This window comes from Pezoporus wallicus, unplaced genomic scaffold, assembly GCF_028554395.1.
Source record: "Pezoporus wallicus isolate ANWC-B61680 ecotype Strahan unplaced genomic scaffold, APGP_CSIRO_Pwel_v1 contig_227, whole genome shotgun sequence".
Lineage (NCBI taxonomy): Eukaryota > Metazoa > Chordata > Aves > Psittaciformes > Psittacidae > Pezoporus > Pezoporus wallicus.
The window spans coordinates 5,689,436-5,710,492 of NW_026635704.1; the positions used below are offsets into that span (position 1 = coordinate 5,689,436).

The 21,057-nt window shown below is 40.1% G+C and overlaps 1 protein-coding gene across 3 annotated transcripts in view; it reads right to left on the bottom strand.

Moving 5' to 3' along the window:
* The window catches only part of ARHGAP28 (Rho GTPase activating protein 28), a 72,704-nt gene that overhangs the window by 24,941 nt on the left and 26,706 nt on the right, over positions 1 to 21,057 (bottom strand). For all 3 annotated transcript variants that reach the window (XM_057397506.1, XM_057397507.1, XM_057397505.1), the window contains 2 exons: positions 5,052 to 5,254; positions 260 to 477 (listed from right to left, as the gene is read on the bottom strand). In XM_057397506.1, the coding sequence (XP_057253489.1) occupies positions 260 to 477; positions 5,052 to 5,220 (387 nt within the window). In that variant the 5' untranslated portion in view covers positions 5,221 to 5,254. The remainder of the gene's footprint in view (positions 1 to 259; positions 478 to 5,051; positions 5,255 to 21,057) is intronic.

Below are 21,057 nucleotides of genomic sequence, written 5' to 3' on the forward strand. Positions count from 1 at the left end.
AAGGCTGGCAACAAATGCCACATTATGTTACAGGTTAGCTGCAAAACTGCACCACTTATTTTTTGGTTTCTTCCTTTCCTCTCAAAATGTAGGAAATACAACATTAAAAGTCTGGACTTAGTGTTGGAAACTGCTACTGGCTGTCCATACATTGTTGGCAGAAAAGGTGTTCCTGTCTGGTAGAAGCTTTGATGAGCTACTTGCAAAGTGCATATAAATCAAGCTCAAAGGCATTTGGTAGGATGCATTAGCTACTTACAGAGGAGTCACTGGTGCCAAAGATATCTCGCACATCCCGGACTGTGTGCTTATTCTTCTTCCTCAGGGTCTGAGTGTAGGTGTTGTACCTCTTCTGTACGGCAGCAGCTTGAGTTCGGGTCAGAGTGGACAGCAGGGCCTGGCCATCTTCCTCTTCAGCTCCCGAGATCAATGTAGATAAACCTACATCTTGCAGCCATTCTGCCTCCAACTCCCCTTCTGCAGAGGAAGACAGTGCGTTACCAGGCCTGGTAAGGGGGGAAGAGGGGACTGAGGGAAGGGTGGTGGCATGATAGACTGCTGCCTTAGCCTTTACCTCAAGAAGACTCCAATTCCAATCTTTCTTAGGCCACAAGTGTAAGCAAATTTAGTTTTTTCAACATACTGTCAATTTTCAGTTTGGCAGTGTCTGCACAAGAGAGGCTTAGGAAAAGAACAGAAGAGGAACTTTTAACCTGTGCATCAACATGTTTGTGTGAAGAAGGCAGGAGAGTAACTAATCTGACATGGCAGGGTAAAACTAACCCCTCATTCAAGAACATAAATCTCCTCAATTACCTTTTATACCGTGTTTTACCAGTAAGCCATTTGGCAAGTGGAAATTAAATTGGTATTCCAATTAAAATACACAAAAATGCTGAAGTGATGTATACAACAGAATAATATATTTGCACATTAAAGATAATATTTGACATGGCAGAGAGTCAGCTGTTCATCAGACACCTAGTGAAAATGCCACACTGAGAGAAATGTGATGTCCACCTGGTCCAATAGCCTGTTTTGAACAAGATGAGTAAGAGCTGGAGCTGCTCACTAAAAAGCAAGCACCAGTTAGGGGTAGGTATCAGAGGCCAGCTAGGGGTGGAAGATGCAAAAGTAGCTATCCTAGATATCATTCTGATTTCCAAAAAATTAAAAACTGTTTAATATTCTACACCCCAGCAATTCTTGATATCTTGATTAGTGACTAGTATCTTCTTTGATCCTGTTCAATACTTGTTTCTCAACTGGTTCAACACTGCAGTTGGTTCCATAGTGAGATTATACACAGTGTAGAAAAGCATTTTCTTTCCTTACTCTATCGGACATAGGGGAAGCTTCTGGCATCTACTCATGGAACCACACCTGCAGCCCCCTCCCTGCCACCAAAACCTTGCCATGCAAAGCCAATAAAGGGCTTCAGCTAGAAACCTGTTACATTAAATGTTACCCTCTGTCAACATAGGACAGAGAGAAGCTCCTGATGTACCGTCTCTAAGTAATTCAGTAATTTTAAATTTTGCTATAACTGCTTTTTTGTCTGCTTTTAAAAGTAATCGATCATAGTATTTTAAAATTTCTCTTCATTATAGGAGCTTTTGTTTTAGTTCTCTGGACAATCCCAGCTCAACAATATGCTGGTTGAGACAAGACAATAATTGCATTCCAGCCTTGACTAAAGAAGAGGTATTACAAACAAACATGTCAGACAGGAAATAGACTAATTTGCAGCATGGCCTATAAAACAACTAGTCAATGCACTTATTGTTCTTGTCCCAGCACTGGTCTTAATGGTAGGCTGGTATTTCCACTCTCCCTTTATTGCCTCTTCTTGACATCAGAATGCAGGCAGATTGATAGATACCAGTTTGCTGCACTTTGGCAGTTAGATACACAAAAGAAAATTACAGGACTGGACCATAGGGACAACTGAAATCATCTAACATGTACAATCACTGACTTTGTTGTTAACTGCCTTGTCTCTTTACAAAGCTCTACAAAGGTATCTGCTTCTCTGCACCCTGCTTTGTGTTAGACAGGGGTATAACAGGCCCTGTATCCCCTGAAACAACTTGTCTATGCTCCAATCCTTTCTGTATCCACAGATATGATGACAGTTTGTTCCTTTCCCTTCTTTGTAAGCCTTGAACCAAGGGTTCTTCTGCCATCCTCTCCCTTCTTTCTAACAAGGTTTTATTTCTGTGTGCTGTTGTTCTAGCCGCATCCATTCATGTTTCAGTCTCATTTTGGCTTTTGTCCTGACATATTCTTCCCAAGAATTGAGTTTTTAATCAAACTTGGCTTTCATGATTCTATGAAAAATAGTAAAGCAGACATGAAATTCTGTATGCCTACCAGCCACCCCGGCAACTTGTTTTCTCTGGCTTTTGCCTTTTTCCTGTTCCAACCCCTCACAAACAATAGACCAAGGAATCGCAACAAACAGAGAAGCAAAACTGTTAAAGAGAAGGAATTCCTGCATTTAAAACCCTCAGAATTTTATGATGCATAGGTTTAAAAAAGGACAACCCCTCCCCCCATGTTGTTTTACAAAACACTGTTTTTATAGTGGTAGCTACTTATACAGCAGGGTCTTGATATTGCCAGATATGCAAGACAAACAGAGCTACCCTCTAGCTGGTAAGTCTCTTTTCCTCTGATGTCTTTCCTTGCTAGGAAAGACACGTGCCTTTCTTTGAATTTGTCAGTTATAACCTCAAGTAACTCACAGCATTGCAGCCTTGTAACACCAAGTTTTAAAGCAGTTCTCCATATCACTGCCATCTTAAATATTCCATGACTTCCTCTTCCCTTACATTTCCATCCCTTGTATTACTTGCTGTGATCTGACCTTTCTTGTCCATAGTTACTAATGTCAACAGAGTAAGTGTGCTGATGTCTTCCCCTTACACATGTGGTCCAGCATAAAACAACACTGTGGCTTTGACAATATCAGTGATGCCTGGCTGCTATCACCCTTTGGCTTCCTTCTTAAGGATTCTGCATCTCTTCCTCTCAAAGACATCATAAAAGGGTGGTGAATATTTGCTTTTATTTTGCTTTGAGGACTTCCACAATGATTTGCAGTGTTTTGATCCTCAGTAAGGAGTATTATCCTATTAGGAGCTTAATAGAACTACTCACTATTATTTCTGAGATTTATTATCCCAGACTGAATGTATGCCTGAGGTTAGTAACTAGGACAAGCACTGCCTGATTTTATGTGTGTGTATACAATATATATGTGTTTGAAACAACAATATGATCATAAATGACTTGTGGAGATGTATTGCAGTTTACCTTGCTGTCTCATTTTCAGTTCAGGACAGAGGGTTAAAAATCAGTGCAGTGTAATGAGATGTCTGTCTAGACAAAGGGTAACATGGGACTGCACCAGAATTTGCAGTGTTGTGAAGATTTAGCTCAGGAGTGATGAAACTGATGGAAAAGTTTCTGAGCACATGGAAAATGGGCTCCTGTATTGCCTTGTCCTACTAACTTACCCACCTTAGCAACTCACAGATATGTGGCATTCCCTCAGCCCTGAAGACAATTCAGGGACACCCAGTTTACAGTGACAATTGTATGAAGGGGACACGGAGAGGTTCACAATTTCTTTCTGGGGTCTCCAAGCTAAAGAGTACGATCAGACAGGAATTTTCCCAACAAGGTCAAACTGATTGAGCAGATTGCTCTTCTGCCTTCCCATAACAATAACCATAAAGTTTCAGTGTTACACCTCGGCCTATTTTTATTTGAAACCACGTGCCAGCACAAAGAAATGCAGTTTGGATTTAAGCTGCCAGACCATAACCCTCATTGCAGTCCAAGACTTCTGGTAAACAAATGTCTTCTTTTGCTTCTAGGAGACCCCTACTGGGAACCAGCAAGTGGGAGGTATTCCCCATGGAAACGGTATATAGTTGGAGCTAGGTATCTCTGTGACGGATACTTATCATAACTGGTTATGATTACATATTTGGTTGCTTAATAAAGTTTTCTCTCTGGTAGCAGAATTACTGACATCCCGTTGCACACCAAGGTAAGAAAAATACATTGTCACTCATGCTAATAATTGTGTAGAAAGAACACACCATTGTTTCAAAATCTATCCCTAGATCAGTAGTTACCAGACTAGTGGCTGTGTTGCACAAAAGTGTTGAAGAAGTTATTGGTGGGTCGTGACCTTGTTTTCATCATATAGTAACACCTGGTATTTTGTGTTGCACAATATAATGCATTTGTAAGTGGGGTCATAACTGGAAAAAATAAGAACTGCTGTTCTAGATGCTATCAAATAATCTAACCCAAAGTTGCATTGCAACAAGCTAGTGCAGGCTATTACACGTCTTTCCAAATATATTACGAAAAAGGATGGGGGAAAACATTAAGGTAACAGAATGAAATCGTAATACCTTCAGCATAATTCGTGTAAGTGATGAATAAATTTTGACAAGTGGGGAGTCTGAATAATGTAGGCATCCATATACTCAGACTTATCTCTAATATCTCTTTGAATTATATTTGAATGGAGCAATCTCAAACGGGCAGTTATTAAATTTCTGATAGCACCAAATGATATCTAACTAAAACTTGCTTCAAGAATTTCATAACTTATACATCAAACCAAAAGGTAAAAAATTTAAAATTCCAGTACACTAAAAGAACTTTGTGGCCCGGCCCTTTTATATCTTTTGGTTTAGTTTATTTAATGCTGGAGATGAAGTTTTCATTTAGTGCTTCTTTGTTCTTACACCATATCTATCCTCTTGAAGCACAAATAAGATCAATACAAAAAAACTTACTTCAGAAGTCAATTACCAGCCCCAGTGCATGAACCAGACTGAATTATTGTTTCTTTACAGTGACATCTTGTAGATTTACCATGATGTTCAGGAGTGGAGCTATGGTGACCATAGACACAGCCTAGCACTTCTGCTCATACTGGGAAACACAGCAAGGGAGATCAGGGCATGACTAAAGAGACAAGTCAAAGCCAAGGTGTGAGGAAGAAGCGCTGTTTGTGTGCTCACCATCAGCAGGTTTGAACTCCAAGAGTGTTGCTTCGTCAGATCCATCTTCACTGCTCTCCTTGATGCTCTCAACTTCGCACCAGAAGTCCTCCATGGAGGTGCTGTCCATGGAGGCCTGTGAGTTGGAGCGACTGAATGCAGGAGGAGGTGCTGACTCATTGGAAAGCATCCTGTTAATTCTTCGACAACGAGAGAAAGACTTTCTGAAAAGAGAGAGAAATGAAATTAAAAATGTCTCTCTGTCAGGTTAACTTGTACCATGCACACAGAGCACACAATTAAGGCTTCACCAGTGACTGTGCAAAGGAGCAGGGAACAAGATCCAGGAGGCAAAGTGCACAGTTCCTGTGGTCACCATGATTTCTGCTGCTCATAATAGTTATGGTTGGAAATTTATTTTCAATCTAATCTAATGATTTACCTCTTTAATGCCCTTTAGTGTTTTACACACCTGGAGGGGGACTCACGAGATGCAATTTCTATTTCTAACACTGATACCCACCTGATGAGACACTGGAAAAGTATTTTAAATTCTTTGTGCCTCAGTTTCTCTTTCTATCTCTTCCTGTTTGCTTATTGGCTGAAATGCTTTAGTGCAAACTTATTTGGGGAAAAATAATCAGACTCGGGAACCTTTAAATATTTTACAAACTCATCTTGGCTCCAAAAAAGAATTAGAAACATGAAATATTTTAATTCAGAAGAATAATTACATTTTATTTGAAAAGCCATTAAAAAGTATTCATTTTTTCCTTGAATTAAATTATGTTAAAAGAAATCTTAACAAAATACGTCTTTGAAATGAAGTATGTTTTAGGCCAAACAAGGGGTTTCCATCACAGGTTCAAAAAACCTATGAATTCACTAAAAATCAAATTTCAAGTTATGATTCAGTACAGTGATTGAATCAAAAAGAAGTTTGTTCCTTACTCCTTTATTCTCATTTTTTTCCCGTGTAAATTCTTGCCGCTAGAAAGCAGTTATATACATTCGTTCAAAGTCTTACAAAACACCCACCATGAAAGTCTTGCCTGACTTTGCTCTTTCACATTACTATGACTGTAATATTGTAAGCAGCTTTTGTAAATATAATTACAATAGTTACAGTAAACAGTAATAATAACCACAATAATATTTGTAGAAGGTGTTAGGAGGTAACATAATTATGGCAGAGAGCTAGATTACAGGAATTAACGGAAAATTCTGTCATAAGGTTTTCTGGCCTTCACTTATCTGACTTAATTCAAGCACAGTTTCCCTTTCTCTTCCTTTTCTTTATGGCATCATCCTGCCAACAGGCCTTTGTTTAAAACCACAGGCATCACTTTTACTCCACTAAAAAAATAGATGCTTCCTTTTCAGTATTTCCCTCCTTGTCAAAGTTTTCATAATGGATGTATAAACATATTATTTAATAAAGCTGACTGGACATGTTTCTCCCCCTTCATGCTGCTGCCTCTGCTGAATCCTCTCTTGTCAGCAAAGGGCTAGCTGCTGTCTTGAGACTCCTGGAGGCTCTGTGCTTTGTCTGGGTAGTCCCAGGCAATTCCTTCTGGGTTAGGTCTGAGCCCCAGGTTGGAGAGCTGTGGTGGAAACAATGGAGCACAAAAAATCCAGCCGCGATCATTATCCGTGCTTTAGAAAGTCAAAGCTCAGGCACTTGCCTCTTTTTGAACACAAGGTAGTACTTTTCGTTGCTTTTTGCCCTTCTTCCTGGTAGCAGAATTAATGACATCCTATTGCACATCAAGGTAAGAAAAACACAAATGATTCAGTTGCTGAACCTACCATTGTGCTCTTGGTCAGCTGCTGGGAAACAATGCTTTTTGATGGTGACAATATTTCAACAGAAGAAAATGGACTATGGTGCTGTAGAGACACATGTCAAAAGAAGTACTATTTTCAGTGTTTCTATCCTCTTTGTCCTCAACAACAGCAAATAATTGTTTACTTTTAAACATAACACTGAAACTGTTACTGTTTTAATTAGAACAAGCCACTGTAACCAAATCTGAAAGGAATTTGTGACACAAGTGTGGTTAAAGCTATTTAAGTGCTTTCCATGTAGCTCTCTCCCTGGGGAGACGCGAGTGTTTCAGTCAGCTTTAGTTCAAATGACTGTGGTACCTGATAAATTATAATTACTGACATTATGTATCTGGATTTTTTTGCCTCTGTTTTGTTTGTTTTAGTTTGGTTTTTTTTTTAATGGATTCACCTATCTCTCTTCACTGCATCATCATCAGCAAAGAAAAAACAAAAAACAGGTCTCACAGGACTTAAATATAATCAGTTAATACTATACCAAGTGTCCCCAAGCAGAGATTTTAACCAGCAGAAGCAGAACCCCTAAGAAGAAGCCAGAAAACTTAATCTTTTTGGCTAGGAGCTGGTGTGATGGGGGAAACAGCCAATTGCTTACTGCTGTGCAAGCTGTGCTCTTTTGTTTTAAAGGTGATAGTGAACACAAACAAGGAAAAAGGCAAAACTTCCTGGCACTCCAATGGCATCTGGGGCCCCTTCTCAGTGGGCACTGTACTGCTAGTGCTGGTGCCTATCCTCCAGCTGCAGCCTGTCCCTCGTCATCCTCCTCTTCAGACTGGGGCTCCGCCTGAGACCCCCATGCTGCTGCCTATTGAGCAATTCATATCCCTGTTCAGTACAAACCTTTGTGAAAAATCAGTCCCTACATCTGCTATATAGCACATCTGAGAGCTGCCACACCAGCAAGCACAGGAAGGAATGCTCTCGCCAGTCTGGAACCAAACACTTGCTGAGATGAGAAGACGGCTTTTTCCCTGATAGCATCCCTGACTCCCATCGTTTAGTCATGGTCAGAGAATTTAAACATTTCCTGCCCTCCCAGTGTGAATCTTGACCATGACCCCTGTGCTCTTCACACACCATACCAGACTGATCCTTGGGCTTTGACTCCATCAGCATTTCAGCCAGCTCAAACCAAGGCTTTTATTTCACCATATTAGGAAGAAAGAGTCTTGGTGGGTTGTTTCTTTTGTCCCCACAGTGAGCCTGCTATTTTGTAATATTACCATACCAAAAAGCTAAATGCAAAACAGATCACGTATCATGGCAACAACTGCTGTGACAACCAGCTTTATGAAATACGTCTAAGGTTCTTGGGTAATTAATGTGCATTTACGACAATATTAAAAGTATGGCGCTTATTTGGAAAATCCGCTGAACAAAGTCTTCTGAGAGCCTCATATATGAGGCTTGTTATCGCAGCCTGGATTGAATCAAGCTGTGTAAAATTCCTGTAACAAGAAAGGTTAGGCAGAGGTGCCTTATCCTTATTGGTAAACAGCTGAAGCTTGCTTCCAGGTGGTCTGGTACAAACCTTCTGCAATTATTCTGAGTCTGCCTATTAAAAACCCACATGTCTGAAAAGACCTCCAGCTGCCGTATTGACCCATATACCTGTGGCTTTTGTTCTGGAGGAAGTGGTCTTGCTTTTATGTGATAATGGCAGTTGTCTCCATTTCCTTCAGCCAAAGCTGCTCAAAACAGTTTCAGGAAAAAAAAAAGGCAAAAAATCCTTCCAAGGAAGCAAAGCATATTCTTCATTGCTTTTAATTCATTCTTGAAGGACACTGAATGAGCACTGACTCAGCAAGCTGCCTGCCTGTCTCAGAAATAGCTTGGCAAGCCCAGGTTGCCTGTCACCTGGGGCTCTTGTAGCAAACCTCTGTTTCCAATGCTGTTTCACCCTCAAGACTTTCTGGCTTGTTTTCTCTTTTTCTCATTGTCTGTACAGATGCTTACAAGAATAAAATGTTTTCACTAAGCTGAATCTGTTGTTCTTACAGAAAAGTTGAACCCCAATCTTATTGGCAAGTAGCAGTCATGAAGCTGATGCTCTGTTTCATTTGCTCCCTCACACACACAGGCAGTGGTGAGCTAATCTGAAAAGCTGACTAAATTAAACACAGGAGGGATCTCAGATCCTGGCTTCCTAGATGGAAAATGCTGGGAGAGGAGGATGAAATGTAAAGAACCAGGTAAAAATTACAGACTTCTCCACTGAATGAAATAGCTTTCAGAGTGAAATGGACCAAAAAAAAAAAGGCAAACAGACCCAAACCCAAAACCCTGAAAAAAGAAAAGAAAAAGGAAGAAAGGAAAAGTATATTACAAGGGCCAATGTCATCAGAGAACTTCTGTATTACTGGATATTGATCACAGGAGAAAGGGTTAAAGAGCTCCAGTAAGGACAAACATGATGATATGACGTAGAAAGCTTTCTGTGGAAAGATTTTTGCCAGAAAGCAGGGTATTTCCATGGTGCAGAGGGAGGCTGATTCAGCTGTGTGTGACTCTGGGTTTGCCCTGGCATATGTTTACAATGCTGATGAAATGAACAGCAAAGCAGGCTTACTGAACCTATATTTTATAGTGCACACATTGTGCAGAAGTGTGCTACTCGAGATCTGACAGCACACATTGATTTCAGGATAGGCAAGCCAAATCCAATAAGCAATTCTTACCCTATCCTGAAGTAAAGGTTTGTAAAACCACATGAAGAGCTGGCCTAGTGACGCCTAATGATTGCTCACAGGCTGAGTAATGATAAAACCAGGCTTGTGTTTTCAGCTTAATTAAGTAATGGGTAGTAAAGAATCCATAGAACAAATGCAAGCAACAAAGCCATCCTGAGATTAAAACCACTATTTAATCCTTGCTTACACAGAGAGACAGGACATCTTACTCTTGTGGGTCATTATGTTTCACTTCATTCAGTGGGTCCTGAACCTGCATCAACACGATTAGACACATTTATAGGAACGGGGAAGATGAAGGAGTCAAATTGTCCTGGTCATTTTAGGACTACAATTCACCTTTCATATTGCAATCATTCTATCAGTATAGCCACTTGCTCAGCTCTTCCCAAATGTAAAAAAGGGGATGGTAGCTTACATTGACAGCAGAAAAAAAAAGACATTCCTCTCTATTAAGAATTCTATTTTTCTCTATTCTGACTTGTTAGAAATTCTCACCTGGAGTATTGTGTGCAATTCTGGTGTCTTCAACATAAAAAGGACATGGAACTGTTTTAACAAGTCCAGAGAAGGGCCACGAGGATGATCAGGGGACTGGAGCACCTCCCATATGAAGACAGGCTCAGGAAGTTGGGGCTGTTCAGCCTGGAGAAGAGAAGGCTGTGTGGAGACCTCATAGCAGCCTTCCAGTATCTGAAGGGGGCATAGAGGGATGCTGGGGAGGGACTCTTCATTAGAGACTGTAGTGATAGGACGAGGGGTAACGGGTTAAAACTTAAACAGGGGAAGTTTAGATTGGATATGAGGAGGAAATTCTTTCCTGTTAGGGTGGTGAGGCACTGGAATAGGTTGCCCAGGGAGGTTGTGAACGCTCCATCCCTGGGGGTGTTCAAGACCAGGTTGGACGAGGCCTTGGGTGATATGATTTAGTGTAAGGTGTCCCTGCCGACGGCAGGGGGGTTGGAACTAGATGATCTTAAGGTCCTTTCCAACCCTAACTATTCTATGATTCTATGATTCTCTATCAGTCATGCACCAATTTCTCTCCTTTTTTTTTTTATAAAACATATACAAATTCCAGGCAAATGAAGAACCCAGTAACTGGAAATGGCATTTCTGTGCACAGTTCACTCCTGTCCCAAATTTCTAATCTGGTTCCTTCCTGGTGACCCTATTCCCGCACTGATGTTGTCTGCTCATTTCTTTCTTTTCATGTTTGGTGGTTTCTGCTCACAGAGAGGGGTGTATCTCAGACAATATCCCCCCAACTCCCTCTGCACTCTTCTGTTTCTATCTTGCAGATGTTAGGCAAGTCGTAGGCAGTGGATCCTAGATTTTCCCTGTTCTTTCTCTAAGATCTATCCTAGCAAATATTTAAGCTATCATGCTGATTGGTTTCACAGAGATGTCACCTAGCCTTCCTGGTAACAGAGTATTTGAGTGAGAAGCAGAATAGGATTTTATTTCATTAATAATGTTCTCATCCTGTTGCCTAGCAGAACTTCAAAATCATATGAATCTCATTGCTCCTTTTCACGAAGCTGAGTCTGAAAATAAGCTGAGCTATTACCCTACTGTATTGGCTAGACTTGAAAACACAGGAATTCAGTACTTTACACGTTTTTGCATTCTACAAAGTATGTTTCTGTAAACTATTTATTTTACAAACTTGTTTAATGACTCTTAAGGTTTAAAGACTTAAAAGATTTAAATGAATTAAAAGAGAATCATATATTTATTTGTAACATTTCAGCAATTCATCAAGGTACTAACAGGAGATAGGAAATTCAGCTATGGAGTTTACACACCAGTGCTACCTGCCAGCATTTAGAAATGCAGTTCACCTTGGGTTCTTCAGCTCTCTCTTCCACAACTTTTTCGTAAGTGGAACGGAAGTCTCCCATCTGTAACAAGGCCCACATTGTGACCACCCCGTGGCTGAGCATGGAGATTGCAGAATAATCTCTCTCTGTTTGTTCGCTTCAGTGTGAGGGCTCCCACAATCAGACCCTTTGAGCTAGGGGAGTGCAGGGAATATACTCTTTAGGTATTGCCTGCTGGCAACAGTGACCTTTGGGGACATGACCCAGGCCTCTCCTCCACACAGGCAATCACATCACTCCAGGGCTGGTCCAGTGAGACAGAGACAGTGCACTACATGGCTTCAGCGTGTCTGTCAAAATCTGAAAGAAACTATTTTTTCTTCTTCCTCCTAACAAGGCTGTTCCTAAAGGGCACTAAGGATTCCCGAATGATTAGCACTAACAAGAGTATATTCTGTTAACCACTTTTTTTTCAAGTGAATTGGAAAAGAATTCTTTTCATATGCATTAAGAGGAAGCAGGATAATCTAGTTTTGAATGCTGAAGACTTAAGGACATCAGCAGATCATGGCAGAGTATGTTAAACATAATTTTCAGTGGTTATGGGCAAGATAAGAAGCATCTAGACGTGGCCTACAATAAGCAAAAGCTCTTTGTTAGCAGCCAGTGTAAACATCTTAAACATGTCCAACATATTTTTATTACTGAAGGTGACAAATTATTTTGTTGTTTTGTTTTTTTGGTTAAGTCTGATTGCTTTTATATGAAATAAATAGATGTACCTAGGGCAGACCAAACTTTTCCAGAAAGAAACATAGACACATGGGCCATGTACTACGGGTTTAGGAAATCCCATGTTTTCAGGAAATGTTTGATCTATTGTGCATGTACAGTACAAATGATTTGTGTCTGACCATTGAACCCACTGGATGTGACAGGGCACTGTACCTATGCCTCAGTGCTGATGGAGGCCTCCAGGAGGATGCCTCACTCTGCCTGCACTGCACAATTTATCCTCAGGTTGAGTAGATGCCTCCAAAAATTACAGCTGTCTGGCAGTCACCCACAGAGATCACTAGGTAGCTGAGCAACCCCGAGATCCAGGGCAAACTGTTCCAATTCCACCTGAATTGAATTTGAAATCAAAAAGTGCTAGGATGAAAGGAATCAACCTAAAGCTGCACCAGGCGAGGTTTAGACTGAATATTAGGAAAAATTTCTTCACTGAGAGGGTTCTCAGGCATTGGAACAGGCTGCCCAGGGAACTGATGGAATAGCTGTCCCTGGAAGTGTTCAAAAACCATTTAGATGAGGCCCTTAGTGACAGGGTTTAGTGGTGGTCTTGGCAGTCCTGAGATAAAGGTTGGACTTGAGCATCTGAAAAGTCTTTTCTAACCTAGCTGATTCTGTGTTCTTTGATTCCATGTATGGCAGCCCTGGATTTACTGCCATAACATTACCAGGCCTTGGCATGAATTATTCAGCTAAACCCCACAGTAAGCACAAGGCAGACGTGTTTTGTTCAGCAGCTTGGTGCAAACAGCTATCTAGTGCCTTACACAAAGTAGCAAGCAAAGATGAAGCAGAGTCACTTAAATGGAAAGGAGAGAAGGAAGCAAAAATGCATTAGATCCTGTTTAAACTCAGGTACTGCATGAGGTTTAGTCATGTTCACTGCATTCACTCAGTCCCTCCTCAGAGAGCTATCTGTAGTAGTGAGGAAGTTCTCACAAAAGGCAGTGGAAAAGCTGTATTTCTCTTTTGTTTCCTACTGCTCTGGCAGTGTCATTTCTAAGGTAAGCAACAGCTTTGTAAGCACTCCCTGGGGACAGCATTGTCTCAAGCTAACTGGAGTAAGTCAGGCCACTATGCATGCATGTGTGTGCAACTACAAACACCAAGGAAGTTAGGAGGAGGATAATGTGCAGACTAATCCTGAATCTTCTTTCACAATAAAATCAATAAGTCTTTTCCGGCAACTCACACTTAGCCAGACTCATTATTTATAGCACAACAGGATACAGCTAAAACTGCAGGAAATGCACAGGTTCGAGAGCACCAGTGAGGCTTAATCAATCAACAAGAGAAGCAGCAAGCCAAATAATACCCACAGGGGATGTAAACTGGGCAGTGCTAAAAGATTTTTGGCTCTAGAAGCACAAACTAGATTTTCTAGAGAAAAAGAAATATTGAAATTCTCATCAGACATGATGAAATACTGCAACATAAGGGGTCAAGCTTTCCACAGATTTCAGTACAGCTTCTAACATGGCATGCATTTATTTGGTAATTGTGGAAGGATATACACTTATTTTTATTTTAGATCATTCTAAAGGAGTTACCCTTTCAACTAGCATGACTATTATAATTAAGGCCCTCACAATATTTTTATGACTTTCTCTCTCTGAAACACTTCAAAAGACAAACTGAGTCATTTTGAATTAAAGTACCAACGTAGAGAACTGAACCTTGCTATCGACTGGAAGACATCTAATGCATCTGCACATATTACAAGTGTAAGCTCTTTAAGCTCATGACCTAATCAATGAAGGGAGGCAGATACTTCTAGAGAGTGAACATGTAAACTAAATAGGAGCTTGAAGTTATGAAGCATGTCTTTGAAGTTTTCTTTGTGCTTCAAGTGAAGTCCAGCTGTTACTTTCTTCCTTCCTATAATTAATGCATCCTTTTAAGTACATGTCACCAGTCCACCCCTTACATTTTTTTCAAAGGCTTCAGTACCTAAGCAAGCAAGCAGCACTTATTTTCATGAGTTACTGGGTTTTCCTTTAAATATGTTTTAATATGGAAGGCAACGACTGAGCTACAAAACGTGAATATCTAATTTCTCTGAGGTATTCATTTATGTTTTAGTCAGGAATGATATCGGTTATACTGCAACTCACAAGAAAACATTTTTAACATTGTGCTTAACAGTATTCACAGGACTGGACTGAAGTAATGTAAAGCAACACATTGAACCTTTAAAGCTAAGAAACACACATCTTACAGAGCTATTTTCTTGAAAAAAATGCTTAGGTACTGAAGAAACTCTTAAATCTTACAATAGAGTGGAGAGCAATTTCACACTGTCACTATAAAAATCCTGGATCAGATTCTCAGATAGTAATAAACTGCTGCAACTCCACTATCTTAATTTATCCCTTATGTTCAAATTCAGAACACCCTTCTTTGTGGCACTGCTAATGTTGAAGTTATTGCAACTCACAAAAATTTCATGGGCAAATGTACTTCTCACTGTCTAGTTTTTTCTCGGCAGCTCTGGGTTGGCTCTCAGGCAATTCTGAACTCTCAGCATGTATTTTCCATGGTGTATTGTACTTTGTGGCGTACTGAATCAGCCAGAAGGAATGAAATATTTGCTGGAAAATGCTGTAGCCAAATACAAATCAAGATGTGCACATAATTCTATTTTTTGCCACTCAAGCACATTGGTAAAGATTGTATGAGTTACTTTGGAAAGAGTCCCGAATTTGCTAAATAGACTGTTCCTTTGTTAATGAGACTGCTTAGTAAAGCAGTGTAGATAAAGAATGTGGAATGAATAAAGCAATGTAGATGAATCTTGAAGAATATCTCAAAGCACTATGTTCCTATTTTTACCTGAAGAAAAATGGTTATACATCAGCTGGAAACTGATGGGAAGTACATCAACATGGAAACTCTTCACTCAGTGCTCTGAATAGTCTGCGATTTTACCTGGATGACCTGAGGCAACATGAGGCCTCATTTCTACCTCTATTTCTACATTCATACCTCCATCTGCAGCTGTCCCAGAGCTCTGCTTCTTTCCCTTCCTTTTCCATTTGAATCAGGTGCTGCTGGACTGGGTGAAAGCCTTGTATAGAGGTGGAGTAAGGAGGGAAGCTGATAAGGGCTCTTTCTGCAGAGAGGAGATGATAGCAGTGTGGCACAGGGGGACCTAACATGCAGGGAGAGGGAACGGGGTTGCAGATGATGGGCATATTCTCACATGTTTCTCCAACAGCTTTTGGTCATCATATTTCCTTATCAGAAGAAGTCACACACCAGCAGCTTTCTCCATCCAGTTCTAAATATTTATAAAAAGCTCAGAGTCCAAGCAACCAGGGCACTTTACATTGTAAAAAAAAATGAATTACTAAAAAAATCTCAAACAGCTAGGGAATATTAACAGAAGTAAATCCTCTTGGCACTGCTGAACCAATGGAAGTTTTGATGATGCAGTGCACATTTCACCTTCAAGCTTCAAAAGCAGTCTATAATAGAATAGGTTTTTGACCTACAGTTTTGAAGGAAGAAATGAATAACTGATTTCTTGGTAATTAGTTCATATTCTTTTTGGTCAAAATTTTAGAACATTTCACTCACTTTAAAATTAAATAAGGGTGTATTATTTGGTAACTTCTCCCATTCAGGACATCAATAACTATACAATCATAACTGTGTGAACATAAAACTGAATTTAAAGCAAAAGCTGATAGAAGACTCCTATCAGGGATTGGTCTAGAGAATTTTCATTTATAACTTAAGTACAGAGATGTGTTGGCAGAAACCTCTTGAGTTGCCAGAGGAGTCTATAGATTTACAACACTATGAAAGCAGTGATGATGGGGACATGTAAGAAAGGACAGAGCAGAGCTGAAGATGAAGAGTGAAAGCTAAAATCTGGTGGAGACAAACACAACAGACAGGGAACACCAGCTAGAAGATTATGGGTCTCCAAAGAGCAGACATTCCTATTTTGAGAGGAAACAGTGGACCACAAAATCAAATTTAGTTTATTATACTCTCAAGTCTTTAACAGAGGAATGAAGAGAGAAAGATAAAATAGAACCCCACAATGCATTTTCTTATACTTTGGCTATAAAATTCCAATCAATGGCATATGAAAGGTTTTTGTGATCTTAAAGTGATTTCTAGGTTTATGTTAAAGAAATGGAGAGAACGTCTTCATGGAAATTGTCAAGGCAACATCCTAAATTTCAAGTGGTATTTTTCGAATTTGTGTTCAAATGTTTGTACTATGTGCCTGTGAAAAACATGACCTTTCTACGTAAAGAGCTAAATAAATCAGTGATGCTTCCAAACCACTTGGACTTCAGTGAGAGCTGGATATATTTAACTAAGTTACACTTCTTTACAATGCCCATAAAAAAGGCAAATAACAGAATGAGAAAAATCACCTCTTAAATGGGAATGCTACTACATGATGTACAGCAGCTTTCTGCTTTCCTTCAACTACTTTTATTTCTTCCACTTACAGTATTTTTGAGGTTTATCTGAAATACTCATCTATGAGCACTCTGAGGAAAGCAGCAGCTTGCCAAGTATTTCAAAGCTAGCTTTTCAAATATACTGCAGCTCCTGAAGCTCTTAGAGCTACAGAGACCACTAATATTTATAAAACACAGTGCCTTTGTTTAGAGTCCTTCAGTGATGTGAGAAATTCAGAATCCTACAAGCAGCCCTGCTGAAGCCAGCCAAATGACTCTTTTGCATAGGGTTTGGAAATTTAAATGTCTTAATATTGATGTCAGAGGAGTAGGATGTAGCTCTTGAAAACCTCTGAGGAAAATGAGCCCTTGTCGGAAAGAAGTCTTCAAGACTCAGAAGACATAGGGGGATGATATCTCAGCTTCTTAACATAGCATCTAAACATAGGTACAAAATGCCCATTCACTTTCTCCCTGGAAGTAGAAACTTTAGATGGCCCAGAACCATGTTAGAGAGTTCAACAACACCTTTTTGTAGACGTTATGTATTACAGGAAGGGATTACTCTTGGCTATTTTGACATTTACTGGTTTGCTTTGGCTTGTTTTAAGAACTGGATTTGCACCAGGTCTTGTTGGGACAATGGAAAGAGGACTTTGGAGAATTGCCTCTTTAAGCTGTGTTGAGTTCTCCTCAGTCACAGCTGGGAGTCTAAACCCAGATATCATATCATCATGTGGTGGATAATAACAGCAGAACCAAGAATTTGGTAACTACTAAAACACCCCAACCACTCCCTGTAGCATTTAATTAACTATATGGGCAAGAGCTAATTCATCATAACAGGACTACAGAGACATCAAATAAGAGTTACAGAGGAAGGTAAAGTGACATCTCTAAAATCACACAGAAGTCCAGAGAAGGGCCACAAGGATGATCAGGGGACTGGAGCACCTCCCGTATGAAGACAGGCTCAGGAAGTTGGGGCTGTTCAGCCTGGAGAAGAGAAGGCTGTGTGGAGACCTCATAGCAGCCTTCCAGCATCTGAAGGGGGCCTATAGGGATGCTGGAGAGGGACTCTTCATTAGAGACTGTAGTGACAGGACAAGGGGTAGCGGGTTAAAACTTAAACAGGGGAAGTTTAGGTTGGATATAAGAAGGAAATTCTTTCCTGTTAGGGTGGTGAGGCACTGGAATAGGTTGCCCAGGGAGGTTGTGAATGCTCCATCCCTGGCAGTGTTCAAGACCAGGTTGGACAAGGTCTTGGGTGATATGATTTAGTGTAAGGTGTCCCTGCCGACGGCAGGGGGGTTGGAACTAGATGATCTTAAGGTCCTTTCCAACCCTAACTATTCTATGATTCTACGTTTTGCCACTGAAGAGGGTTAAATATACAAGAGTTAGTTTGTGACTTAAAGCTATGGTACACCATAAGTAATTGAACTGCTAATCTTCTGTAAGTCCTGCAGAGGTTGGCTGAAGTTTCTAACTGAGCTTTGCCAACCCTGTACATATTCTTGGCTGGATACCCTCTAGAAAGTAATTAATATTGCTATGCAAACATAGTAAATCATGTTTGAAAGTCCATATGCTCACATCAAATGAGTATGACTAAGCTGTTGTGCTCTCTGTCATCGTGAATACATGCTCTTCTTCCTGCTCCTGCCTAGATAAAAGCCATGATCCTTGATGGGGGGTGAAGATTCACCAGACATTCATACATCTTTTAATGATCGTGTTAGATCTTTCACTGTGCAGGCACTTTATGAATGTTGTGAAGCTGTAATGCTATCCTTCCCACGAGGACACCAAATTACTTATCCGTGCTTTTGATATAATGCATCTTGGCTGAACTGTTGCAGCTCTCTCAGTCTGGAAGTTTTCCAGTCAAGGGCTATATTTATGTCAGTTGTGATTAATTCAAAATGCTTCCACAGGATCTTGAACAGGCTAAGACATCTTCACGAGTTTAATACAAAACAGAGATGGCATATGGCTTTCCATTATAGCAGGGGAATAATCATGCTTGTGCCTCTAGTTCTTTGGTTTTAGTGTCCTTGGTTGGTATTCAGCCACTGCTTGGACCAGTACCTTTTCTGGACTTTCAGGCAACTATAGATTATGCTCTCAAAAGGGACTAAGGTCAGAAGTCACCTAACTCCCATTTTCAGAGCAGATTGAGGGATTCAGGAGCACAAACCCTACGGACTTACAGGGAGAGTAAATGATTCTGCACGCGAAGTCAGTTTTGACTTAGGCTTTTACGTTACAGAACCACTTTTGAAAATTTGCCTTCAACTTAACTGTACACCATTACAGTCTTTGTCCTCAGAGTTGTTCTTTTTCTGTGAGCATTAAGCTTGTCCAGTTTTCTGGGATTTTGACCACCTAAATTGAAGACTTATCTCTTAAATTTGGCTTTGATTAACATAGCTGTTATTTATTCTTTTCCTTGGCAGGAGTTTCTGCAAGACTGCTATAAAGTCAGCCTGTTTGTGTTGTATTGTACTGTTAATCTCCTTTTCCTTTATGACATACATACAGAATATCCTAAGGGGAAGATTACTATACTTATATACAGATTCATACTCATATTGAAATATATGTATGAATACACAGCATAGATGGGAACAAAGGCAGGGAATATTTTAGTAACCTCATAAAAACATTTGTGAAAAAGTCTAGATAACACATAAAATGGAATGTTTTGTATGGCATGAACCAGGGGACCAACATTAATTGGTTGCTTAATGGAAGTGTATTTCAACATAAAATTGGAACAGATTTTATTCAAAGTAGTTGGAATCATTTGGGTGGGAGAAAGATCTGTCAAATTAAGAGGCTGCTATATCATTACAATCACTTGCTTGCAACTCGCTGCCTAAAGTTTTCCAAAATAATACATTTGAAAAGACTTTCTAATAAAAAGTAATTGAAAGAATTGAAGAAAATATGATATTGCTTAGATCTACAAGGTTTATTTTCAGCACAACTTAGTCATTATCTTAAAACAGCATCAGTAGTGGAGATTTTCTAGCTATCTAGAAATCTGTGTTTCACAGAGACTTTCCAAATTAAGAATCACTTTGTAATTGCCTTGCCTGAAAAAGTCCTAACACCCAAGTGAGCTGTCTTTTCATTGTATGGATGGGATCACCTTGACTGAGAACAAACAAAAGCAAATCCAGAAATGGGAGATCCCTCAGAATTCTTCCATTCATATGAAAAACAAGTCACAAAACACAAAAAGCCCTATCCCCCATCCTTACAGAGCACTGCTGGGACTTGTAATGACACAGTGTTTGCTGTAGAAACTCTATTAGTGCTAGGAGTATAACTGTCCAGTAGAAATTTTGCAATAATCCTCCTGATCTGATTGTCTTTTCTAAACAAATCAATTAAGAATCTAGGTAGCAAAAGTCAGATCTCCAGGGATATTAGTTGCCTGGATTTCCTTTCAGTAAGACTTTGTGTTTGACAAGGGAAAACAAAAGTACTTGCTCTTTTATCCTCACCAAAGTCAATTAAAATCTATTATGTACTCATCATATTGGACTATGATTATGATATTGTGCTGCTCTGCAGCATCTGATACCATTTCAGATGACCCTTTGATTCCCAGTATAGGCCTCATGCTGCCCCTACAGAGGGAATAACTGGGGAAGAAATCCTTGAAGTTTTTCCGAAGGCAAGGAGTATTATTTCTGCTGACGGTCATGACCCTAGACCATGGTATTTTGCTGCAGGGGACTTTGGAACCGGAAAGGATGTGCTGGCGATTTCAGTGTATGCAAACTGCCATGGCGCAAGAACTGCTAAAAGATACTCCTCAGACACTCCTGATGTTTTCTCTGGAGATGCAGAGCTGTGAGCGTCGCGCCAGCCTGCCAGTGGCAGAGAATCCCCTGGAATTCCTCTGTGAGGGACAAGAGAGCCTGTCCGTGAGTGCTGGATTGATGGTCTCTATTGTTTGCATTTATTTAGACTACATAAACAAGCTTCCAGTTTCCTCAGAACAATGTGGATAAGTCCTAGTTTCCAGATGTTTTGAATTTCTCCAGTTTTCACTACTAGGTAAACAATTTTAGCTGCTCATCACCACCAGTCCCCTGCTGCCTTGGATTTTTACCTGTGTGGTTATCAGACATATGCACCTTCAAACTGAAAGCAGACATTAGAAAGAGCCTGCACTACGTGCAAATCCCTGCCTGCCAAGAGTACAAAACCAAGCCAGATTTGAGTCCAATTTGAAAAGTATAGGTTTGGATGACATACTTGTGAATGTAGAAGCATTGTCAGATCTACTTTCCTCCCACGGAATGATATAAGTTTCTTCTTTCCTTACAGCTAGGTTTGTATAAAGCTCTACTTGTGCAAGTTAGAGTCTGATCATGACACTGAGCTGAAATGCACATAAATACATGACATCAAAAGGCAAAAGTTGAAAAAG